Source organism: Hyla sarda, chromosome 1 (assembly GCF_029499605.1).
Source record: "Hyla sarda isolate aHylSar1 chromosome 1, aHylSar1.hap1, whole genome shotgun sequence".
In the NCBI taxonomy this organism is placed as follows: Eukaryota; Metazoa; Chordata; class Amphibia; order Anura; family Hylidae; genus Hyla; species Hyla sarda.
Window position 1 is genome coordinate 68,779,686 of NC_079189.1, and position 27,121 is coordinate 68,806,806.

The 27,121-nt window shown below is 43.4% G+C and overlaps 1 protein-coding gene across 3 annotated transcripts in view; it reads right to left on the reverse strand.

Annotated features, from left to right (window-relative positions):
• Window positions 1-27,121, reverse strand: part of KCNIP4 (potassium voltage-gated channel interacting protein 4) — a 686,042-nt gene that overhangs the window by 486,324 nt on the left and 172,597 nt on the right. Inside the window, exon 1 of one of the 3 annotated variants that reach the window (XM_056555501.1) lies at window positions 10,159-10,414. The exons of the other annotated variants lie outside the window; for them this stretch is intronic. Coding sequence (XP_056411476.1) covers window positions 10,159-10,258 — 100 coding nt within the window. The 5' untranslated portion in view covers window positions 10,259-10,414. Of the gene's footprint in view, window positions 1-10,158; window positions 10,415-27,121 lie in introns of those variants that run through there. 3 annotated transcript variants of the gene reach the window in all.

The window sequence follows — 27,121 nt, forward strand, 5'->3', positions numbered from 1 at the left end:
CTCCTGAACCCCACCCACCTCTATTAGGTGTATATAAGGTGCCTTGGATGTTTCAGACCTTGCAATGCCTGTTGAACTGTTCACACAGAGGCATATTCATAGTGTAGGGTCCGTCCCAGAATGAGGTCACCTTACCGTGGTGGGACGGTCCACGCTATTTGGCCGCCAAATTCGCCAGCTAAGTACCTCATAATTTCATAGTTTCATATTTTCATTTATTGCACTACAGCTGTATAGCTTTTCATGTTCTATCTATATACTCATGTTTTATCTATATCTTTGTGCTAGCAGTGTGCTGCTGTATTCTCCTGTTGCTGTATATTTAGCCCAGCAGCTTGCACCTGTGAGCCAGGTCTATACAATAGTTTGGAATCAAATAGTGCTGGCCAACTTATTCATTGGTTTTATATATATATATATATATATATATATATTAAATGTTAGCACCATGAGATTTGGCCACCGCTGCAATATTTGCTGCACTAGGGTTGGGCATTAGGTAGGCCTAGTGACAGATAGTGACAGATGCATCACTGTATATCACATATAATAAAAAATAAAAAAAAGTATGTGAATACGCATGCATACATACAACACATACATACTCAATCACACATATATCATACATGTGTATAGCCATATATGCATTACACACACATACAGCACACTATACATGTAACAGATAAACTGTTTACATCACTCATGTACCTCCACACATTACATCTACTTACTTTTATTGAAGACTGTCTGGGTGCATTAAATACTTCAGGAGCCTGCAGACTACCTTCCTCATCATCAGCTGAGAATCAGCTAAACTGTGCGACATCTAACAGGGGTATTAAAGGAGCCTCTCACTGTCAGCACTATGTAAATGAACTCTGCAGCAAGGCTCAATCCTGGATGCTGCTGGCTGTAGGGCTACACTGCTTCCCCCAGCTACAAACAATATAGCAGCCGCAGAGGGCCCTCTGGAGGACAGGGGCCCTGGACAATTGCCCAGTTTTCCATGCCCTAACACCACCCCTTACTGTACATTGTCTTACAAGCCAGAGCTGCATTCACAATTCTGTTACAGTATGTAATGTCCGTTTTTGCATTTTTGTGCTTTTCTTTCTTATGTCATGCGATAATAACTCAATTATGAATGATTAATTACGGTCATAAAAATATTTATTATGAAAATTATTAAAAATATCAAAATTATGATCTGGTGAATTGTAGACAAAGCCAATCAATACAATTCACATCTGAGTCCAACTATTTCCTCAGATATCAACAAGTTCTTTTTATGATGGGATGACATTAAAGATTAAGGATGTAGTTTTGCAATATACAATAATACACAGGTATTATAAAAGTATGCAGATTTATTGGTTATAAGGTTATAAACATAAATCAGTAATAAACACAATGATATATATCTATGCAAATGTATATCAATTAGATATATTAGTAAACATTACAAGCTTGTTAATTGACTACATATAGTAGAACAATACATGTGAGTAGTAAGTAACTTGTTACAATAAAACAAAAGCTACTAGGTTAGGAATATCATATAATAAAAAGGTTAAACTTCACTCTATCCAGAGGAACCTCGTGATATTGAGATGGGCAATATCTAATCATAGACATATCAATATGGAATGCTAAATACATTCCCTGCCCCTTCTAACCAACTACAAATCACATGATTCCTAGAATGAGCAAATCTATCTAAGAATATAAACATGGAAGAACTATGATATGCTTCTGCCCCATTCTGGACTATTTTCTATACATGACTTTGGTAAGACTATTAAGACAAATAGCAGAGTTTTATGATCTTGCTAGACTATATTTTAGGATGAAGAACTTGAAACAAGTTTCCTGTGTGGGAAAAATAGTTTCTATCAATGTCTAAGCAATTATTTAATGCTTTGATAGATTATGAGTCCTGATTCTTCTGCAGGTAGAATGAAGTCTCACAATATCCTAACTATAATCTCAATATGGAGATAATTAATTATTGTATTTCATTAATTTATTCCCCAATCTAAATGGTATAATTCCATCCACATTATCCAAATTGGTCTTTATTAAATGGAATACAATTTTTGTGTCTCTTACCAAGTCTATGTAAGAACCTCGCTTCTGATCCTAGGAAAATTGAACAGTCCATCTCATCGTCATGGATAGCCATTGTCTGGTACGTGTGATCAGTCCTTTGCTGGGATCTCACATGGCTTTTCCACCTTGTTGGACCTCTTTCCTGTGTCTTTGTGTGTTGTCTACAGCCTACAGTCTGCAGTACAGTTCACAGTCTACAGTCCCTAACATCTGGTTTACCAGACTTTTTAATTAGTTAGACACACCTTCCTAAAATGGAATTCCCCAATGAATGTAGGTTGGGCATGTACATATGGTAATGACTATGACATCACTATAATACCCAGAATGCATTGAGCATATCACCCATAATGCCTTTCCTGTCAGTGTAATATCAACTACTCATACGCAAGGGGGTGCTATTGCATAAGCAATTAGCATCATTACCATTAAGGGTTAACTGTTCAAAGTTGGTTTCAAACCCACATTCCACACTTGACATATGGAGCCATAATTAACAATTCAGGGATTATTTTTGACATCTATAAGTAATTAAAACCTGGATTCTCATAGACATCTTGGAGCCTACCAAGACATCCAAATTTATTAGAGAGATAAGAATGCCATGGAGGTCTCTTTCACAAAGTGCTACTCCCAGACTGGCACTTGAATAGGAGAATTTTACAATACACTGTGGTCTATTTAGAACATACAAAATGGCAGACATCATGCTATTAAACATATTCATTTTTGGGGTGTATAATTAGCAGACTCTAGTTTTTGTCTGAGTAGTTTGCTATTCTCCATGCTGAGGAATAGCTAATTTTCTGAGCCAATTGCAACTCGGGTATGGCTATTTAAACCCTAGCCTTGCTGTACTCTGGTTGCTGGTTATTTGTATAATGCTGACCATGTCTGTATAATCATACACCTTGTATTTATCTTGTAATATTTTTTGTTTTTGTCCATTGTTAATAGTCCTGTTTATTATAGATTTTAGTCTAAAGTACATCTGTCAGTTTTAGGATATGTATGTCTGTTCTGTCTTTGCCTTGTATCTTAGTCTGTTTTCACACTATGAGTCTTGTTTGTATAATTCCTGTTCTGGTATTCTGGTTCCTCCATGCTGTTGGAGTTTGTTTTTTTTGGAGTCTGTTCAGACTCATCCGTTTCTCAGTCTAGTGTTTTGTTTATTATATTTTTGTTTCCTACTAGGTCAGCATCCTGATCACGTGGTAGAGTGTGCCCGCTGGCTAGTAGTCTATTTGGCTTTATTATTGCTGTCTTCTCATTTTGTGGTGTGTGGTGTCTAGTGTGTTTCAGCTTATAGTCCCAGTGTGAACAGTGTTCTATGCTCCGGATCAGTTTGGTGTTTAACATTCAGTTCTTTTGTTTATCCCCTGCATTTCCTGGTTCCTGCGGTTTACTCATTCCATACCTAGTCTTGTTCATTTATTCATATCTGCCATTTATCTTTGTTCAGGTTTTTGAACTGTTGTTAGTACAATATATTCTGACCTGTTTGTGAGTTTATATTCTGTCTGGTATATCTGGTTGTTTGGTAGTTTTCCCGTTCTGTTTCTGGCCTGTGATCCACTATGTATATTATTTGTTTTTTATGCCCACTGTACTTTAGCTCAGGTAGGGACTGGCTCCAAGTTATCGATCCACCATTTAGGGTGGATGGGAAAGTAGGCAGGGAGAGTTTTCCTAGGGACAGCTTAGGGCTCATTCTCCTTGTTCAACCCGGTCATGACACAGTATTTGCTAATGAAAACAGAGGACACTCTGTGAATGAGTAAATGTAACTGTAGATACAAAGGAGCTAAGCATAGCATAAGCATAAGACAAATCATAAAAACTGTACCAGGAGACAGAAAAAGACAGTCAGTCAGCTTTAAGCAGCTTTAATCTTTTTATATTAACACTTGACATTAATATGTTATAAAATATAGGTAGAAATTTATATTAGTTCAGTAGTCCAGGTTCATGTAAATGGTTCTGCCACACTGATACATTGTACTCACCAGCTGTTTGAGAAGCATCAGGTTAAGATGGATCTTCGGATTAAACTAATGTGGTGATTGTTAAAATGGGACAACATTTAGAATTTGGTCGCTGATTACTAAAAATGTTTCTTTTGTCCCTATTATACACTATGGGCCTTATTTACTATAAGGAAAAGCCGGGAAAATTTTCTGACCAGTTTTTTCTAGGTTGAAATTTCCAGCCATTTATCCACAGGATTTTCTATGAATTCAACAGTAAATAGGTTGGATTGTGAAACCACGCCCCTTTTTGGGTTGGTCACGCCCCCTCTGCGACAGACCATGCCCCTTTTTAGGCTTTTCACAGTGCAATGTCGGGTTTGCGCACACTGGCGCAGACATGTCTCAGACACTCTGGCCAAAAAAAAAAAAACTGACAAAAACTGGTTGGTTTCAGCTTAGTAAATGAGGCCCTATATGTGTATATATACTCAATGGCCCTTATTTACTAAGAGTGGAGTGAAGGTTTCTTTGTGGGTTTTAATTCCCTACAATTTATTTTCCACGGTATTTACTAAGGTTTCCCTACATTTTCCACTTTCCCTACATTTTGCTTTTTTTTTTACACATGCTCTAATCTGTAGAGTTTTCCTCAGCAGAAATCCACCACATTTTCTGTGGAAACCTTAGTAAATATGTTGGCTTTTCTGTGACCATGCCCCCTTTTCCCAACAGCCACGCCACTTTTTTGGGTTCCCTTAGCAAAATGGAGAGTTAGTCTGGGTTTTTTCAATTCTGGCGCAAATTCTGGCACCAGAATCTGGTGCACAACCCTAAAAAAACATGTTGGGTTTGCAATAGTAAATGAGGGCCTATATGTAAGTGTAAATCTCAAGAATCATATTTACTCCATATTTAACAGTAAAGACACAAAATGTAAGGAATCAGGGATTTCAAACTGGGAATAGGATGATGTTGAGGCCAAAGGCACAGAAAAACACACAGGAGTGGCAGCACACAGTGTCCCATCCAGCAGCGTGCATCCCACAATTATTGTCACAATTTTACTTGAGTTTGAGCTGCTATTCCAGACACATCTCTTGAACAATTGTGGCACTGCTATCAGAAACGTTTGCCTTTTTTCCTTATCTTACAGCTCATTTAAAGTTTACAATGTGAATGCAAAGATTCACTGTTCAGTGTCAGATCCATATGTATCTAATCCAACCTATACGAACTACAATATTTATTTTTTTATTCAAAATTTTAGAAAAATGTATATTGAGAGAGTTTTCCCATGTTATAGACAGTGTATGAATTATTAAATGCAAATATAAAAATATGTATTTTTATATTTGAATACAAAAGTTTGTGACATAATGATTTTTTACTTTACACAGGGCTACAGGCAAGACTAAAATCCTTAATGGGGTACTCCGCCCCTGGCATCTTATCCCCTATCCAAAGGATAGGGGATAAGATGTTAGATCGCCGCGGTCCCGCTGCTGGGGACCCCGGGGATCGCCGCTGCGGCACCCGCTATCATTACTGCACAGAGCGAGTTCGCTCTGTGTGTAATGACGGGCGATACAGGGGCTGGAGCAGCGTGACGTCATGGCTCCGCCCCTCATGACATCACGGCCCGTCCCCTTAATGCAAGTCTATGGCAGGGGGTGTGACGGCCACCACGCCCCCTCCCATAGACTTGTATTGACGGTGGCGGGCCGTGACGTAACGATGCTCCGGCCCCTGTATTGCCCGTCATTAGGTGCAGAGCGATCTCGCTCTGCGCAGTAATGATAGCTGGGTGCTGCAGCAGGGATCCCCGGGGTCCCCAGCAGCGGGACCCCGGTGACCTGACATCTTATCCCCTATCCTTTGGATAGGGGATAAGATGTCTAAGGGCAGAGTACCCCTTTAAGAAGTTAAATATTTATTGTTATTTCAGAGTTTGTGTAAAGCAATATTACAAGTGAATAAAAGAAACTTCATAACATATCACATTTCTTTCTCCTCTAATCTTTCCTGTTCCCTTGCGAACCTAAACTCATCATTCACTGTGAACAATAGCTCAGATCCATCCTGAGAGGGAAGCTGGAATAGCAGCTCAATGAGTGATCAGTTACAGCTACTCATACAAGTCTATGGAGAGAAGAATAGCATTTCAACAGAACTTCTGCATAAGTTTACACAGGAGAAAATTTGCACCAAATTTTGTATATTTTGATGTGGATTTGGGGCTGCAAATGGCAGTACCAAAATGCTAATATTCTTTAGATAAAAATGTTAATGTATTTCACATTTGCAGCTGCAGAATTAGCTGCAGATCAAAATTGGCAACACCTGCACATTTATAGTGAATTTTGACTTCCAAATGGAATCCACTATGTGTTGACGCACCCTGGGTATGTTTACATTAAATAATTTCCATGTGCGGAACTGGATATGCCCTGTCTATATGCCCCGTCCCATAAGCAAAAGTGACTTCCAAGGAGGATTTCGCCAAAATAATTCTTTCATCCTCTTCAGAAGTTTCATAAGCAAAATTTGGGGGCTTCTGCAATCAAAATACTTGCTAAATTTCTACATAGAAATTCAACATAGAAATTCTGTAGTGTTAACATACCCTTACAGTTTAAGGCAGTCCACCAATCTGGCAACAGAAATACCAGACAATGAGGGGAAGCAGTCACCGACTGTACTTCTCTAGTGGCCACTGCAGGGAAAATGTAGCATTACACCTTGGCAATTCAAACTACTAGACAACCATGTTATACATGAATAGGCTTAGTCTGCCAGGACAAAAGTTACTCTATTGTAATATTATAGAGATTAGGGATTTCTTAATGGGGTCATCATTTTTGATATTCATCTAAAAGAAATATTTTTGATTCATAAATCATGTCCATTCCTAATGCCTAAAGGGCTACTCCGCTTATCCCCTATCCAAAGGATATCGGATCACAGAAGTCCCGCCACTGGACTCACGATCTCCAAGCAGCACTCAGCATTCTGAAAGTTATTTTCAAAACGCTGAGTTTGGTCATGACATGAATGGAGGCGGTGTGGTGTGACATCACGACCACAGTTGCCCAAACCCAGCGTTTTGAAAATAACTTTCAGAGCGCCAGGTACTGCTGGGTGTCTTAGCCTACATTGGCTATTTGCACTATGTTTACAGCAAATACTTTAGTAAATCTCTCCTAAGGTGTTTAAAGGGGTACTCCGCCCCTAGACACCTTATCCCCTATCCAAAGGCTGCGGCACCCTAGACATCCGGTGCACAGAGCGAATTTCGATCCAAGCCGGATGACTGGCGATGCAGCTTGGAGGCTTGTGACATCATGGCCATGCCCCCTCAATGCAAGTCTATGGGAGGCATTCACGCCCCCTCCCATAGACTTGCGTTGAGGAGACATGGCCGCTCTAAATGAATGCCAGGTGCCGCAGAGAGATCACGGGGGTTCCCAGCGGCGGGACCCCCGCAATCAGACATCTTATCCCCTACTCTTTGGATAGGGGATAAGATGTCTAGGGGCGGAGTACCCCTTTAAAGGGGTTGTACAGGGATAAAACATTTTATATATGGCTGGTGACACATTAAACATAGAAATTAAAATCATAATAATCTACCCTGAATCCAGTTGCCATACTGCCATCTTGTGCTCTCTCATCACTGCTTCTTCCTGGTCCTACAATTAGCTATCGCAGTGGGACCTGAACTCATGGCCTTTCACAGGGCGCAACTGTGTCCTGTCTCAGTCACTGACTGGCTGAGTAGGCAGTTCCTAATGTCGCTGAATCAGGAAAAAGTGCTGATGAGTGGGGACTGGGAGACCGTGGAACTGCAGCTGTGGGGGATCAGGGTAGGTTAGTATGGTTTACTTTTTAGGTCAATGCACCCCCCAATCCATATAAAGCAAAAATTTATGTCCTCAGACAACCTCTTTAAGGTATCCCAATAAATAACCCATTTATTGCTAAATTATCCTTAAATCTTCTTGTAAAGTTAAGATATTTATTCACAAAAATTCCTGCTTCCTTACAAGAAAAATCAGGACTAAAACAAATAAAAAATAAATGTTCCCTGTCAAATGAAGTGTAAAACAGGAATATTCCCTAAGCAATTATCAGCACAATGAAAACACTGCGGACACGTCCACCCTTAACGTATCGGAAAATGTGCGGCAGCGATGAAACAACTTCCACAGGTATTGTTCAAAGAGCAGCAATAATGAAGCGACACGACTGATAAAATGTTACGTGATCACACAGTGAACCCAGCCGACTAATGAAGGAGAAAAACAGCTTTTATCTTACACTCAGATTACACTGTCACTGCTGCCCCTGGCATTTATACCACCGAATATCTAGATGAGATATTATTCTAATCTATAAATGTAACATCAAAACAGAGTTAAAGGACAAAAAACGGGGCACATCATAATCACTCAAATGTAGCAGAGCCGAATTTGTTATTTAAATGAGCTAGATAGGGAGCTAAGAAAAGTCACTAGATTTACCAGCAGTCCCGAGGTAAACCAAAAGGCAAACTCAGCTCTGCTACATGTAACAAAATGAAGTTCTGTTGGGAGATCATCATCGAATGCATGTGTTTTAAGAATATACACTTTCTGCAATTGTTTTGTATTTAGCCCCTACAATACAGAAGGCATTACATTTATTTTTCTAGTGCAGAGTTTCCTAATGTGGGTACCTCCAGCTGTTGCAAAACTACAACTCCCAGCATGCCCGGACAGCCAACGGCTGTCCGGGCATGCTGGGAGTGGTAGTTTTGCAACAGCTGGAGGCACCCTGTTTGGGAAACACTGGTCTTGTACATGTGTGAAACATTACAATCTATGAGAATGTGATTCCCATGTATAATATATATATATATTTATTTAAAAAAAGGAGAAATATAAATAATAAGAATATATACTTTATAGTGTTTCCCAACCAGGGTAACTCCAGCTGTTGCAAAACTGCAACTCCCAGCATGCCCGGACAGCCTTAAACTACAATACAGAATATATGGCATTTATTGTCTAGTGCAGTGTTTCCCAACCAGGGTATCTCCAGCTGTTTCCAAAGGCTATCCTGGCATGCTGGGAGTTGTAGTTTTCCAACAGCTGGAGGCACCCTGGTTGGGAAACACTGATTTAGTACATGTGTGAAACATTACAATCTATGAAAATGCAATTCCCATGTATAAAATTTATATTAGAAAAGAGGAGAAATATAAATAATAAGAATATATACTTTCTTAATAGGAATTTGTGATGTTTTAGACACTACAACACAGAAGGCACTGCATTTATAGTGTTTCCCAACCAGGGTGCTTCCAGCTGTTGCAAAACTACAACTCCCATTATGCCCTGACAGTTTCGGGCTACTATACAGAATGCACATACCCAGGCAGCTTTTGGCTACAATACATAAGGCACTGCATTTATTGTCTAGTGCAGTGTTTCCTAACCAGGGTCGCTCCAGCTGTTACCAAAGGCTGTCTGGGCATGCTGGGAGTTGTAGTTTTTCACCAGCCAGAGGCACCTTGGTTGGGAAACAGTGGTCAAGTACATGTGTGAAACATAACAATTTATGAGAATGCAAGCCTGTGTATACCATATATATCAGGAAGGAAGAGAAATTTAATTGATAAATGAATAAATAAATTAACTAAATAAATAAATAAATAAACAAAATAAATAAAAAAAATATATAAAATAAATAAACTTTATTTTACTTATTTTGGGAAACCGTTAGTTTAAAGAATCTTTTAAAAAAAAATCTTTAAATAAAAAATAAATAAAATAAAATAAAGCATAGCTGAATAAGCAATGCAAGACTTTAATACATGGTGATAACTCTCTAACATATTGCAAATTCTGTATAGTGAGGTGTGCCTAAGGTAAACCTTGGCACTACTGCATCTGACACACTGAACTCAGCTACATGAGCATTTGCAAAATAGAAGAAAACAACACAAACTGCAGAAAACTTTGTCAAGTCGTATAAAAGGCAAAGCAGCATCGCAAGCACAAGGCAGTGAGGAAAGTTGCAGAAGAAGACGCTCCCTTACCTTCTATACCTGCTTCAATAAGCCCAAACTGTTCCAATAATTTGACAAAGAGGACAATGACGATAAGAACAGCTATCATTTCAAGACCTTCCAAGTTCATGGCGAGCTAGGTCATGGTCTGACCACAGCCAGCTAGTTCGCAGCTCTGCTCACTGGCTCTCTTTGTCAAGCCATTAAACTACATTAAGAGGACTACTGCCAGTCAGTTGACGGTGGCGAGGGAGAGAGAGAAAAAGAGGGAGAGGGAGAGTGTGTGTGTGTCTGTGTGAATACCGTGCCTCCTGTCTATGCTAGCAGAGGCCAGAAGTGGCAGACGGATAAACTCCGGCCTATCAGGATTTACTCGTATGCTTGTTATCACTCTTACACAAGGAAGACAGCCATGCATTGAAGAAAGTGACGGCCACCCAAGGACCCAGGAGGTCACACAAACAAACGTCCTCACTAAAAAACACTGACATGTACAGACTGACAGCAAAACACCTGGGATTTTTTTAATTTTTAATCTCTTTTTACCCCCCTTTCTTCATTTGCATGTGTTCTGGTTGAGAGTGTTGTGGATTGGCAGTTCCCTTGGTAACCACATCTAACATCTAAAAGGGAATGTAGGTTTGATACTTAGGTAAAGCTCTGCTTGTAGCCCCATGGTTGAATGCACTGCCTAACAATGACATTGCGAGACCTCTTTGTAGTGGTAGCCTCTGGTGACCTTGCTGAGTCACAACGATGCTGTGGTGTGCCACGTGGTGTGAGGTGAGGTGTAAGGGGCGGATGGTGTTAGCCAGGGATAGATGGTATTAACCCCTTCGTGTTGGTGATGCCAGGGCATGGTTTTCTTATGTAACCATCTGAAGGTACTACCTCTATTCCTAGGTTAGGCAGGGGCAATAAAGAGTCCAAGGACAGGTTAAGGGTAACGGCAGCTTATACTGAGGTTAGACAGGTCATACAGGTGGCCAGTGACACAGAGAGACCTCGCAGGCTTGCTGGGACTTACAGGAGGTAGACTGACTATAATGCAGGCCACGGTGACTAGACAGTAGACATGACCTGACAGACTTGATGACTGACTATTAGAATACTTGAGCTTACTTGCAATTGACAGGTGGCTGCAGACTTTAGGCTTGAGTCCTCCAATGGCTGGACACAGGCACTGGGACAGAGGATTGGACTTGACCTCAGCAGGAAATGAAATTTGATCAAAGAGAGAGATTTAGCTCCTCCCTTCCTTATAAAGGGGTGCTGTGCAAGGAGCCCATAGGTTACCAGCGAGGTAATCTGGTCACTGGTGTTCTCTGGGTAACAATACAATCATATGACCTAATCATGTGACATAAGTAATCATGTGACTAACAATACAGGTCCTTTACTCTTTCATGTGAAAAATTATATACACATGGGGAGACACTGCAGGGGAGCCCCGGGGACAGACAGGGACTCAACCTGATGGGACTATAGGACCATACGGTACCATATCCCATACTGGGACACCACAAACCCCCCCTACTTGAGTAAAGCCACCCTACACGTCCGTCCTGGAAGGATGAGGAGCAAAATGGCCACAGGGCCACATGCAATGCTGGTGCATTGCAATTAACGTCCATACCCAGGCTGTTTGTTGACAAAAACTGAGAATGAAAGAGAGTCCCTGTATCAATGTCCATACATGCTCTGACAAATTGTATAACTGAGCAACCATAGGATTACTGGAGAATAAGGATGAGTACTTTTAGAAATATACTTAGGACTATGATAGGAACATGACCTATTAACCTTATATCTGACTATGAATAGGACTATGTCTATGCATATAATGACATTTGACTATGTATATGCATGTAACAACACTTTATACATATGACTAAGACATAACACTGGCAGATTGGGTTGCCGGAGGCTTTCTGCCCAACGCCTTGGCTTTTGGGGTCCCTTGGCATGACACACTTCTCTCCAGAACACTTTTTAGCTATATTTATGCTAGACATTTTCAGATAACACTAGACACTTGTTACCTTTGACTTGTTGTGCTTTGTGGGTACAGGAATACCTTCTGGCCAGCAAAGTATCCTGAGCACGTGGACACAAGAAATTACATTAGACATGTGCAATTAAAGACATTTGAATGGACTGTGATTTTGTGATCGTTACAGCCCTAATGTATATGAGACATGTGTACATGAGTTTATGTGTACATGTTAGTCCATGAATCTTGTAGGTAACTGACCATGGGTAGACTGTTGGGATCTACGCAGCACCACCTCTTTCAACTCATGAACACATCCCTCTTCGGGAGCTCTTGGCATGACTGGAGTGATAAAGGCCTCTTGAAGATTCGTTTCCAGAGTTGGTGCTGTTTCAGGACTATTTGGACTCGGGCTGGCTGGCAGAGATACTGGAGACCTGGAAACTGGAGTGTAGACTGGTGCCAATGGTGACAGGACTTGAGCTGGTGAGGTGACTAGAGTTGGTTGCACTGGCCCCTGAGATGGCATGATACCGAAGATTGCAGGTTGGCTGGGAGAGAACATGGGGACATTCATGGATGGGTGGATCCCTTCTCCAGGTACATACTTCCGTATAGGTCTGACAGTTGGTGGAGGAGGTTCAGGCAGGTCTTCCTTGCAGCATAACTTTATCCGGTTATGACTTGTGGCTCCTACCCTGGTTTCTGTATTGCATACACATCTGAGTCTGGGTAGGGTACGACCATCACCATGTAGGGCTAAGTTTCCCAGATGGAGTCCAGTTTGTGGATCCTCAGGAACTTCCACAGTCAGACATTGTCGCCTAACTGGAGGGGTTTGGCTGAGGCATGATGGTTGTAGTCTTGCTGTTGTCTTTGCTTAGCCTCACCCATCTTTTTATTGACGATCTCTTTTGCTTCCTGGATCCTTCTTTGGTGGTCAGAGACCCACTCCATAGAAGTTTGTGGAGAGTTGTTGAAGGGAACTTGGAGTCCAAACATCCGGTCTTTTGGCAGCTGCCTGTGTCGACCCATCATCAAATAGAACGCGCTATATCCAGTAGAACAGTGGGCTGTGTTATTATAAATTTCCAGCAATTCGGGCAACAACCGGGGCCACTCTTGATGCCTTCACACAGACGCTGCTCGTAGCATGTGGATAAAAACTTGATTTATGCTCTCACAGAGCCCGTACCCTTGAGGGTGGTAAGCTGTAGTCCGGAGTTTCTTGCAGGCATGGAACTGACACAGCTCCTGAAAGAGTTGGGCCTTGAACTCCGTTAGGATGTACTCCGGACACTCAAGGATTTGCACCCAATGAGAGTAGAACATCTGTGTTATGTGTTTTTCTCTAAGGTCTTTAACAGGCACTACGACAACCAACTTGGAGTAGTGATTAACCATGGTGAAAGCATGAGTGTACCCGGACTGAGTAGGAGACAACTTGACATGGTATAGCGCAACCAACTGGTTAGGCCTTTCACTCACTGGAGGGTTGCTCTTGCATCTTTGGGCCCGTTCTTGGTGACTTTGCAGACGGCACACTCACTGCACCATTTCTTGATGTCACTCCGTATCCCAATCCAACAGATTCTTCGTCTGACAGTAGCCTCGGACTTGTGGACTCCAAAGTGTCCTGACTGATCATGGTATGCGTTGAGGACCATCGCCGAGTCTCTTCTGGGAACCAGAATCTGATGAAGTCGCTGGATCCAAAGAGTTTTGGTACAATAGTCCCTTGTGCACGAACAGTCGCTTCCTCTGTCGCCACAGACGTTTCCACTCGTAGTCACACTGGGCCCGGCATTGACGGGTGGGTACCTTTTTCATCAGAAGGTAGTCCAACAGATCCACCATGACTCGACTTTCGTCTTGTAGAGTCTTCCAGGTGTATAGGTCTTCCTGGACCTTCTCTGACCTGGGTTCACCCTCTTCAAGGGTGGTCACAGTATTCTCACTCACTAACCTCTGGTAAAATGGGGGCATCTCCATGTCTTCCCACTCGTCCTCGACAGGTGGTTCTTCACCGGGGGTCATTCGAGACAGTACATCGGCATTGACATTTGACTTGCCGCTTCTGTACTTGATGGTGAAGTTGGAGTTGGCTAATCTTGAGGCCCAATGCTGCTCAATGGCACCCAGTTAGGCGCGGGTTATTATCCGTGTAGACGGTGAATGGATCGGCAGCCAAGTAGTCTTTAAACTTTTCATTTACGGCCCATACGAGGGCGAGGAGTTCCAGCTGTAGTTGGGATCATTCTTCTCTGCTACTCGCAGATTACGACTGGCATAGGCTATCACTCACTCTTGCCCTTCTTGAACTTGGGACAGGACAGCTCCCAGACCTTCAAAGCTGTCATCAGTATACACGGCTGACTTTAGTCTGGATACAGCAGAATGGGTGGCTCTGTCAACAGGTGTTTAAGAGCTCGGAACGCTGTCTATTGCTCTCACTCAACAGGTAGTCTTCCTCTGTTGTTCTCCTTCGCCGTACCCCTGAGGAGAGCTGTGAGGGGTTCTGCAATCTGAGCGAAGTGGGGAATGAAGCGGCGGTAGTAGCCGGCAAATCCCAGTAAGCTCCTGACATCTTTCACCGTGCACGAGGTATTCTCAGGATTAGGCTGGACTCCCACGGCATTGACAACATGACTTAGGTAGTGTACCTGAGGTTTAACCCCTTAAGGACGCAGCCCTTTTTCACCTTAAGGACTGAGCCCTTTTTCACAATTCTGGCCACCGTCGCTTTACGAATTAATAACGCAAAAATGTTTTTACCGAATATTCTGATTCTGAGACTGTTTTTTCGTGACATATTCTACTTTATTTTGGTGGTAAATTTTTGGCGTTACTTGCATCCTTTTTTGGTGAAAAATCCCAAAATGTCATGAAAATTTTTGAAAATGTTGCATTTTTCTAACTTTGAAGCTCTCTACTTGTAAGGAAAATGGATATTCACAATACATTTTATTTTTATTCACAAATACAATATGTCCACTTTATGTTGGCATCATAAAATGGACATATTTTTGCTTTTTGAAAAAATTTGAGGGCTTCAAAGTAGAGCAGCAATTTTCAAAAGATTCATGAAATTTGCTAAATCTGAAGGGACAGATGTTACAGAACTACAACTCCCAGCCTGCCTGGGCAGTCCAGGCATGCTGAGAGTTGTAGTTTGGCAACATCTGGAGGGCTACCGTTTGGGCACCACTATAACAGTGGTCTCCAAACTGTGACCCTCCAGATGTTGCAAAACTACAACTCCTAGCATACCCAGACAGCCTTTGGCTGTCTGGGCATGCTGGGAGTTGCAGTTTGGCCTGGGAGTTGCAGTTTGGCCTTTCACTTTCAATCCCCCCCCCCCCCCCCCCCACCGTCGCAACCCACTGTCCTGCTCTGCCATTGGTCAGAATCAGTTCTGACCAATGGCAGGGGATAGGAGGAGATCGCAGTTTTGCGACCTCACTCCTAGCCCTCAAGATGATCGGGGTCACCAGAGACCCGATCAGCCCGGAATAGCGTATAGAAAATCGCATGTCTGAATTAACATGCGATTTTCTGCGATCGCCTACATGGGGGGGGGGTTCTCAGGACCCCCTGGGTGATGTGCAGGGGTGCCTGCTGAATGATTTCAGCAGGCATCCTGATCCGGTTAAGCAGATGACACTTTGACAGCTAAATCTACAGCCCTTGTTTGATCAAGACTTGGAAGACGTCTGACAGGTGACTAAGGTGCTCCTGGTAGGACTTGGAGTACACGATGACATCATCTAGGTGGCTGTAGACTTTAGGCTCAAGGCCTACAATGACTGGGCACAGGCACTGGGACAAATGACTGGACTTGACCTCAGCAGGAAATGAAGTGTGATCAAAAGAGATAGATTGCAGCTCCTCCCTTCCTTATAAAGGGGGGCTGTGCAAGGAGCCCATAGGTTACTAGCGAGGTTACCTGGCCACTGGAGTTCTCTGGGTAACAATACAATCTTATGACCTAAACATGTGACATAATTATGTGACTAACAATACAGGTCCCCTTCTCTTTCATGTGAAAACTTATATACACAGGGAGCCCCAGGAACAGACAGGGGCTCAACCTGATGGTACTATAGGACCATGCAGGACCATATCCCATACTGGGACACCACAATGCTATGTCTGGATGCTGAGTGTCAAAACTAAAGTGTAGGCTATGTCAGGTATGATGGACCAAAAAAAGAAGCAATGTTGCGAGTTATGTGTACTAGATTTCCTATTACTCAGAAAATCATGCTGTAAAGCATTTAAGCAATATTCCATATTTGATGCACTTATTCCCTATCCACAGTATAAGAGATATGTGTCTGATTGGGGGGAGAGGGGGGGGGGGGAGGGGGGTCACCGACCTCTGTGACTTCTCGTGATTTCCCAAACGGAGCCTTGTTTTCCAAAATGTACATTGCTATGTACAGGAAAAGTCTGGGCTGTGTACCTACAATTTATTAGACTGTATTCCTATTTAAGAAAGATTAAAGCTCTGCCTGAAAGGTAAATCAAAGCTTCCCTCACATCTCTGCAGCACCACTAATAGTTCAGAGCTTAGTGTATGCCCTTACTTGATGCGCTGCTGCTTTCTTTTCTACTCACACCGCACCTTGCATCAGTAACATCTACTCCCTCCATATGCCATCTATAGTTGTGTACTATAATCATCCCCCAGCCTGTTTAGTCCAGTACACATTCACCAGCATTGTCATGGCATAGAAGTAAGGACTAGATGATGTGCTGTGCAAACAGCCCAGTTCTAGTCCCACTCCTAATGTGGATATAATGAAAAATCTTTTGAAATGACAGGTACACTTTATTCTTCAACTTGTGGGGCTTGGGTTGGGGCCAATTACTAGTTTTCCATGCAGTTATGGTCTAAAGTTATAAAGATACAAAGATACAATAGTTTTGACTTTAATCATCCTTGAACCATTTATTGTTATAACATGATGGACTATTGTACTTTCAATTTACTGCTTCACCATCCTGGACCGCCTTAAATTTTAGATATTTAGCACCATAGACTACTGTAGATGTTACCTGTGACTCCCCAGCTGTTACAAAACTGCAACTTTCGCCAGTTTTGCAAAAGCTGGGTAAGGACTACATTATCATTTGACCATTAACATTTTGGAAAACTGCCACTGCAAATTTTAGGACAAAGTCAGGAGGGGATCCAGTAGGAAGAAGTATAAGTCCTTCTTTTATATGCCTATTCCTTTTCAATACACTTCTGACTTTGGCTCAATAACTGCAGTGGTAGTTTTCCAAAAAACGTCAGAAAAGAAACCAAGTGGAAACTTAGCCTAAACCCTTAGACATATTAGTCCATTGCTGTATTTAAAGGATGGGCTAGAAACTCACAAAAGGATCATGTTACATGCTGCCCATGCAAGTCTATTAGGAGGGGAGGAGAGAGCGTATGGTTTGGAGGGAGAGTGAGTTCAGAGAGCAGAGGCAGTGAGAGACAGGTGGAAGTAAAACATTCTGGTAAAAAAGGACATATGCAAGTGAAATAGTGGCTAGAAAGTGCTACTCAAGCACGCATACACAACGCTTATCCTGAATAGGTACCTGGAATGTCAGGTGCACTTTAAACATACTGGTATCCTCAGGTACTGTAATGTTTGCAAATTAGAGTTATTGAAAAGTTCTTCTGTGCCTATAGTTTTGGTACTTACCTTTTAGTAGTTAAAGGGGTACTCCACTGCCCCAGCATTCTGAACATTTTGTTGCGGGCTGCGGGGGGGCGGGGGGTCGTGATGTCACAGTGACGCCCCTTATGACATCACACCACGCCCCCTCAATGCAAGTCTATGGGAGGGGGCATGGCGACTGCCATGCCCCCTCCCATAGTCTTGCATTGAGGGGGCGTGGTGTGACATCACAACCCTTGCAACCCGCACCCAGGGTTCGGAACAAAATGTTCCTAATGCTGGGGGAGTGGAGTACCCCTTTAAGGAGCCTGTAAGAACATATACTTTATACATATTACCAGGTGTCGGCTAATGCAACTTCACATTCTAAAAAAAGGCGAATTTGAGTACATTTCATGAACTTATTAGCATTTAACTCTGGTGGCTGAGAGTCTATTCTTCCAAATTAATTATTTTCTACTTTTTCTTAAAAAAGCTGAAAATTAAAACAATAAAGCACAGAATGTCATTGACCGCTTACATCAGACAATGTCCTGGCTCCCTGCAGTGTCAGTACAGTTCTTCAGCAGGCCACCTGCAGGGACTAAATAAGTTATAGCCGGAGTTCTGTCGAATAGACAAATGTTCTTATTACTCTGACTAGGGGAAAGAAAAGTCATTGAGTGAAGCAGGATTTTCTGTAAGATGCGGGGTGACAATAGTAACGCCTATCCTCAGAAGTATTTATAGCAATTGAACTGAAGGGTTATTCAGCAATTGAAAAACAGAGCTTATTTCTTTCTAAACCCCTCCTGTCTGTCTCCAAGTTGGTGTGGTCTTGTAGCTCAGTTCCTTTGAAGTGAATGGAACCAAGGTGTTATACCACACTCAATCTGGAGACAGACGGGGTGCGGTTTAAAAAAAAAAAAAAAAAAAGCTCTGTTTTTTGATTCCTGGATAACCCCTTTAACTATGTAAGACAGGATAATTGGGTAGAATCTTGTAAACAAAAAGCATGTATCTTGTACCTTGTATTGGAGTATAGAGGCTTTATGGGGCAGATGTATCAAAAATGGCATTTTACATGCCAGATTGAAGTACTCTGGTGTAACATGCACCAAATCTATTAAGAGACACAGGGGGGGATTTATCAAAACCTGTGCAGAGGAAAAGTTGCCCAGTTGCCCATAGCAACCAATCAGATCCCTTCTTTCATTTTGCAGAGGCCTTGTTAAAAATGAAAGAAGTGATGTGATTGGTTGCTATGGGCAACTGGTCAACTTTTCCTCTGCACAGGTTTTGATAAATCTCCCCCACAATGCTTTGGGCTCTATTGATCTCAAGCTTGCTAAGTACCATCTAGTTGGCAAAGTTACTAGGCATAGGAAAACCCAGATGGGCTCAGCCTGTGACCATTCTGATCATGTCATACTATGTAAAAAATATCAAAAATAAATGATTTTATTATATGTTTCAAACTATTTACCCCTAATAGAAGTATAAGTTAAAAAAGAAAAAAAGAAAAAAAAAAAATAATAATAAATAAATATATATATATATATATATTTTAATGGTTTAAACAAGCAGTCATATATCTAAAAAAAAATAGTAATATTTCCTAAAAAGTCTAAATAAGAAAAAGTAAGAGCCATGAAAGAGGTTGTCTAACATAAAAAAAATTGAAAAAGCATAGGAAGTAAAATAACAAAAAAGAGGAAGACATAACCTACCAATTCTCTCCTTCCTCCAAAAAAGAGGAAGACATGACCTACCGAACATTCTCTCCTTCCTGTTCCCTCTCAATACAGGAATGGTGAGTGAACAACCCCTTCGATCTACCACGAGCACGGAATTTACTAAAAAGTAGCTGGTCATTAATAACCAGAACAATCTGTAATCAATTAGGTTTTAAACAACTTATGAGAGATTTACTAAAGCATTTGCTATAAACATAGTGCAAAGGGCAAAGTGGGCGTGGCTTTCATGGCAAATCTTTTGGCGCTAAATTTATTATAGACAAATTTAAGATAGTAGCACAAAATTGCAGAAATCCAGCACCACCCCATAGTATCTCACTGTGCAATGTTCATGTGAAAGGAAACAACCCTATTAAGAAAGATAATCTGTGACATTTGGTTTAAATTGCGACTTTATCATTGACTTTTGCAAATGTCTGTGTGGTGTCCCGGTACCGTATTGCATACCGTACCTTGTAAGGTGGTCCCCAAAGCCAGAGTTACTACGCTCAGGTAGGATCCCCCAGGTGGGACAGCCCCTAGTCACCTCCTTCTACTCTAATTCTATAATGTTTATATGTACATATTTAATAATGTATATATTTATATATTTAATATAATGCATATTAGTATACTTATCTTGGTAGCGTTGCAGGACCTTCGGCGTTAATTCCTCTATGGTATGTTGGAGGACCTTTGGAGGTCCCTGGGTCACATGTTTACCCATAACTCTATGTATGAATGATTTACAGAAGTATTGGACCAATAAGCTTTAGTCCAGCCCCTGCCCAAATAAGGGAGCTGTAGCCAATTATTGCTCTTTTGGGTTGCTGCTCTCGTGGATGCCGGACTAGCAGGACGGATCTGGGCAACTTTCAAAGACAAGTTAGGCCAGAAAACCTGCCGGCCTCAGCCTAAACTAAACCGTGAGTTCGAAACTAAGTCCCCGCTAAAGCTAGCGTGACTGCTGGACCTCAACTAAATCCCTTAAATCCAGCGGAACAGCTCATATCAGTCTCCGGACTCTAAATTGCTTAAGGTTCCAACCAATGTCAATTTCCAAGAGACTTCGCCTGTATAGAGACTGTTTCGTTGCATAACATCTTCAGTTAAAGTTCCAACTGTTTTCAGCAAACTCTCCGGTTGTAGACATTAAATTATTGCATACCTTCATATCGCTTTTGGGAAGGGTGGCGGTAGGACAAGCATTGCAGAGGAGCCCTCACCCTGGCATCACAAATAGAAAGGGTTAATCAGACACCCTTTAATTTCCGCACAGCTACACCCCATATACCTTACTCCCCCAGGCTATCACATCTGCAACTTTAGATTTCATTTTCAACCTTACGATTCATTGACTAGTCCCTGGGAGAGATTTAACAAAACCTGTCCAGAGGAAAAGTTGCTGAGTTTTCCACAGCAACGAATCAGATGGCTTCTTTCATAAGGCCTCTGAGAAATTAAAGAACCAATCTGATTGGTTGCTATGATAAATCTCCCCCCATGTGTCTGAGACTTTACTTTGAAGTTGTTTTCACACCAATTACAGCCACAGTTTTACTGTAATTTTTGGAAATTGCGGTACAGCTTCTTAAATGCCAAGTGTGAACATAGCCTAAAAGGGGTTAAAGGAGTACTATGCCCCTAGATATCTTATCCCCTATCCAAAAGATAGGGGATAAGATGTCTAAATGTGGGGGTCCCACCGCTGGGAACCCTGTGATCTCTGTGCACCACCCGGTGTTCATTTAGAACACTGGGTGCAGGCAGCGGGGGCTGTGAAGTCACAGCCACACCCCTCATGATGTCACACCATGCCCCCTCAATGCAAGTCTATGGGAGGGGGCGTGGTGGCTGCCACGCCCCCTCCCATAGAATGACTTTGTGGGGGCATGGCATGACATCACGAGAGGCGTGGTTGTGACATCATGACCCCCCGCTGCCCACACCCAGCATTTGGAACTAAATGATCCAAATGCTGGGGCAGCGGAGTGCCCCTTTAAAAGGAGCATTCATCAGCAACTTCATTCAATGGGTTTGGTAACATGTCCTCACTGGTTGCAGCCATTGGTGCTATCATGGTTTCCAAACTTGAGCCTTCATTTCCATAGTTCCAAGCCTCCTTTCCATAGTCACTTTCCAAAAACAGGAAAATAATCTCACCAATTTTTCTTGTTTTTAGCTAATCTCTCTGTGGAAAATGTAACATACATGCCAGGCGCACAGTTTTGTGCAACATAATTTAGCACTTTACAAATTGCTGGAATTTATTAGAAGACGTGTACCTCATAGTAAATTCTGGACAGCTTCTAGGGACAGAAAATTGTGAAAAACAGTCACACCAAAACACTACAGATAGTACATGACTCCCTATGATTATAGTTTTCTACATAAACCTCTTTGTGGCGTCTGCCATAGATATGTGGTGGAGGGTGCAATGAGGTATAAACAGTGTGCTCGGAATTACTTTTGAGTATAATATATGGTAAGTCCACCCAAGCAAGAGCTGCTTCTCACTGGTGTCTGTCCACCTGACCTTCAGTGGAATGTTTACAACATGGCCTATGCACAGAGATTGCCTCAAAAAGACAATTGGGGAGATTTCTCACATCTGAGCTGTGAAAAAGTTGACCAGATCAGCACGCTTCTTTCATATTTCAGAAGCCTTTTAAAAAATTTTAATTGGTTGCTATGGGCAACTCGTCGACTTTTTCTCTACACAAGTTTTGATAAATCTCCTTCAACCTTTTTAAAGGGTTATCAAGAAGTAGGAAAGCATAGCAGCTTTATTTCAAAAACAGTTCCACTCTTGTCCTCAATTCTGGGTGGTATTGCATCTCAGTGAATGGAGCTGAGTTGTTATACCACCCAAGGAAAGGTTTGGTGATGTTTTCAGAAAAAAGCAACCACGTTTTTCTCAACCTGTGCAAACTCTTTAATGTGTACCTGTACACAGGACAAGCAGGGCTCTGTACACTGAGGAAAAGCAGGGCTTTGTACACTGAGAACAAGAAGGGCTCTGTGCACTGAGGACAAGCAGGGCTCTGTACACTGAGGACAAGCAGGGCTCTGTGCAGTGAGGACAAGCAGGGCTCTGTACACTGAGGACAAGCAGGTCTCTGTACACTGAGGACAAGCAGGGCTCTGTACACTGAGGACAAGCAGGGCTCTGTGCAGAGAGGACAAGCAAGGCTCTGTACACTGAGGACAAGCAGTGCTCTGTACACTGAGGACAAGCAGGGCTCTGTACACTGAGGACAAGCAGGGCTTTGTACACTGAGGACAAGCAGGGCTCTGTATACTAAGGACAAGCAGGGCTCTATACACTGAGGACAAGCAGGGCTCTGTACACTGAAGACAAGCTGGGTTCTGTACACTGAGGACAAGCAGGGCTCTGTAAAATGGGGACAAGCAGGGATCTGTGCAGTGAGGACAAGCATGGCTCTGTACACTGAGGACAAGCAGGGCTCTGTACAGTGAGGACAAGCAGGGTTCTGTATACTGAGTCCAAGCAGGGCTTTGTACACTGAGGACAAGCAGAGCTCTGTACACTAAGGACAGCCAGGGCTCTGTAAACTGAGGACAAGCAGGGCAGGGCTCTGTACACTGAGGACAACCAGGGCTCTGTACACTGAGGGGAAGCAGGGCTCTGTACACTGAGGACAAGCAGGGCTCTGTATACTGAGGACAAGCAGGGCTCTGTATACTGAGGACAAGCAGGGCTCTGTATACTGAGGACAAGCAGGGTTCTGTATACTGAGGACAAGCAGGGCTCTGTATACTGAGGACAAGCAGGGTTCTGTGCATTGAGGTTCTGTGACATGCCCCTGGTTCACACAGAAGGATGATTGACAAACCAGGAGCCTGCACAGAGCCCTGCTTGTCCTGTCCAGTCTTCCTGTATTTGTCTTTACACAGAGGGACAATAGCTGCAGGGACAGTATGATTTCACCCAAAAATATACCTTCTCTAGCTCATATGGTTTCTTGAAATAAATAAAGTATAGATCTATTTCTGAGCTTTATTAATCTATAAAGTGTTGTCTTAGTTTTTTTCCCCTTAAAAGTCATAGCAACCCTCGCTGTGCAGTCCATACTTGGAACCTATTAATTATGTATAGTGTACTTGTCACGATGCCGGCTGGCAGGAGGTGGATCCTCTGTGCCAGAGAGGGATTGGCGTGGACCGTGCTAGTGGACCGGTTCTAAGTCACTACTGGTGTTCACCAGAGCCCGCCGCAAAGCGGGATGGTCTTGCTGCGGCGGTAGTAACCAGGTCGTATCCACTAGCAACGGCTCAACCTCTCTGACTGCTGAAGATAGGCGCGGTACAAGGGAGTAGACAAAAGCAAGGTCGGACGTAGCAGAAGGTCGGGGCAGGCAGCAAGGATCGTAGTCAGGGGCAACGGCAGGAGGTCTGGAACACAGGCTAGGAACACACAAGGAAACGCTTTCACTGGCACGATGGCAACAAGATCCGGCGAGGGAGTGCAGGGGAAGTGAGGTATACATAGGGAGTGCACAGGTGAACACACTAATTAGAACCACTGCGCCAATCAGCGGCGCAATGGCCCTTTAAATCGCAGAGACCCGGCGCGCACGCGCCCTAGGGAGCGGGGCCGCGCGCGCCGGGACAGGACCGACGGAGAGCGAGTCAGGTACGGGAGCCGGGGTGCGCATCGCGAGCGGGCGCCACCCGCATTGCGAATCGCATCCCGGCTGGAGGCGGTATCGCAGCGCACCCGGTCAGTGGATCTGACCGGGGCGCTGCAGTAGCGAAAGTGTAGCGAGCACTCCGGGGAGGAGCGGGGACCCGGAGCGCTCGGCGTAACAGTACCCCCCCCCCATTGGGTCTCCCCCTCTTCTTGGAGCCTGAGAACCTGAGGACCAGACTTTTGTCTAGGATATTGTCCTCAGGTTCCCAGGATCTCTCTTCAGGACCACAGCCCTCCCAATCGACCAAAAAAAAGGTTTTCCCTCTGACCTTCTTGGAGGCCAGTATCTCCTTTACGGAGAAGATGTCCGAAGAGCCGGAAACAGGAGTGGGAGAAACAAGTTTGGGAGAGAAACGGTTGATGATGAGTGGTTTAAGAAGAGAAACGTGAAAGGCATTAGGAATACGAAGAGAAGGAGGAAGAAGAAGTTTGTAAGAGACAGGATTAATCTGGCACAAAACTTTGAAAGGACCAAGATAGCGTGGTCCCAATTTGTAGTTGGGAACACGGAAGCGGACATATTTAGCGGAGAGCCATACCTTGTCTCCGGGAGAAAAAATGGGGGGAGCTCTTCTTTTCTTATCAGTAAACTTCTTCATGCGTGATAAGCCTGTAAGAGAGAATTTTGGGTCTCTTTCCATATGGTGGAAAGATCACGAGTTATTTCATCCACAGCGGGCAAACCAGAGGGCAAGGGAGTAGGGAGGGGGGGAAGAGGGTGACGACCGTACACCACGAAAAATGGGGATTTGGAAGAAGATTCAGAGACTCTGAAGTTGTACGAGAATTCGGCCCATGGTAGAAGATCTGCCCAGTCATCCTGGCGGGAGGAAACAAAATGCCGTAAATAATCACCCAGGACCTGGTTAATTCTTTCTACTTGCCCATTGGATTGAGGATGATAAGCAGAAGAAAAGTTTAATTTGATCTTGAGTTGTTTACAGAGAGCCCTCCAGAATTTAGACACGAATTGGACGCCTCTATCCGAGACGATCTGCGTGGGCAACCCGTGAAGACGAAAAATGTGTACAAAAAATTGTTTTGCCAACTGAGGCGCTGAAGGAAGACCAGGAAGAGGAATAAAATGTGCCATCTTGGAAAATCGATCAACGACCACCCAAACAACAGTGTTGCCACGGGATGGGGGTAAGTCTGTAATAAAGTCCATACCAATCAGAGACCAAGGCTGTTCGGGGACAGGCAGAGGATGAAGAAGACCAGCGGGCTTCTGGCGAGGAGTCTTATCCCGGGCACAGACAGTGCAGGCCCGCACAAAATCAGCAACATCCGTCTCCAGAGTCGGCCACCAATAGAAACGAGAGATGAGTTGCACGGATTTCTTGATGCCCGCATGGCCTGCGAGATGGGAGGAGTGACCCCATTTGAGGATTCCGAGGCGTTGGCGTGGAGAGACGAAGGTCTTCCCTGGAGGAGTTTGCCTGATGGAGGCTGGAGAAGTGGAGATCAGGCAGTCAGGAGGAATGATGTGTTGCGGAGAGAGCTCTACTTCCGAGGCATCCGAGGAACGAGAGAGAGCATCGGCCCTAATGTTCTTATCGGCAGGGCGAAAGTGAATTTCAAAATTAAACCGGGCAAAGAACAGAGACCACCTGGCCTGGCGAGGATTCAGCCGTTGGGCAGACTGGAGATAGGAGAGATTCTTGTGATCGGTGTAAATAATAACTGGAAATTTTGATCCCTCCAGCAGATGCCTCCATTCCTCAAGTGCTAATTTAATGGCCAGTAGCTCTTGATCCCCGATGGAGTAGTTCCTCTCCGCCGGAGAGAAGGTCCTAGAAAAAAAACCACAAGTAACAGCATGCCCGGAAGAATTTTTTTGTAGGAGAACCGCTCCAGCTCCTACTGAGGAGGCATCAACCTCCAATAGGAAGGGTTTAGATGGGTCAGGTCTGGAGAGCACGGGAGCAGAAGAAAAGGCAGACTTGAGCCGTTTAAAGGCGTCTTCCGCTTGAGGAGGCCATGACTTAGGATTGGCATTCTTTTTGGTTAAAGCCACGATAGGAGCCACAATGGTGGAAAAATGTGGAATAAATTGTCTGTAATAATTGGCGAACCCCAAAAAACGTTGGATAGCACGGAGTCCGGAGGGGCGTGGCCAATCTAAGACGGCAGAGAGTTTGTCTGGATCCATTTGTAGTCCCTGGCCAGAGACCAAGTATCCTAGGAAAGGAAGAGATTGACATTCAAACAGACATTTCTCCATTTTGGCATAAAGTTGATTGTCACGAAGTCTCTGAAGAACCATGCGGACATGCTGGCGGTGTTCTTCTAGGTTGGCAGAAAAAATCAGAATATCGTCCAGATACACAACAACACAGGAATATAAGAGATCACGAAAAATTTCATTAACAAAGTCTTAGAAGACGGCAGGGGCGTTGCACAGGCCAAAGGGCATGACCAGATACTCAAAGTGTCCATCTCTAGTGTTAAATGCCGTTTTCCATTCATCCCCCTCCCTGATGCGGATGAGATTATAAGCACCTCTTAAGTCCAGTTTGGTAAAGATGTGGGCACCTTGGAGGCGATCAAAGAGTTCAGAGATAAGAGGTAGGGGGTAGCGGTTCTTTACCGTGATTTTATTAAGACCGCGGTAGTCAATGCAAGGACGTAGGGAGCCATCTTTTTTGGACACAAAGAAAAATCCAGCTCCGGCAGGAGAGGAGGATTTGCGGATAAAGCCCTTTTTTAAATTTTCCTGGATGTACTCAGACATAGCAAGAGTCTCTGGGGCGGACAGAGGATAAATTCTGCCCCGGGGTGGAGTAGTGCCCGGGAGGAGGTCAATAGGACAGTCATAAGGCCTGTGAGGAGGTAGAGTCTCAGCTTGTTTTTTGCAAAATACGTCAGCAAAGTCCATATAGGCCTTAGGGAG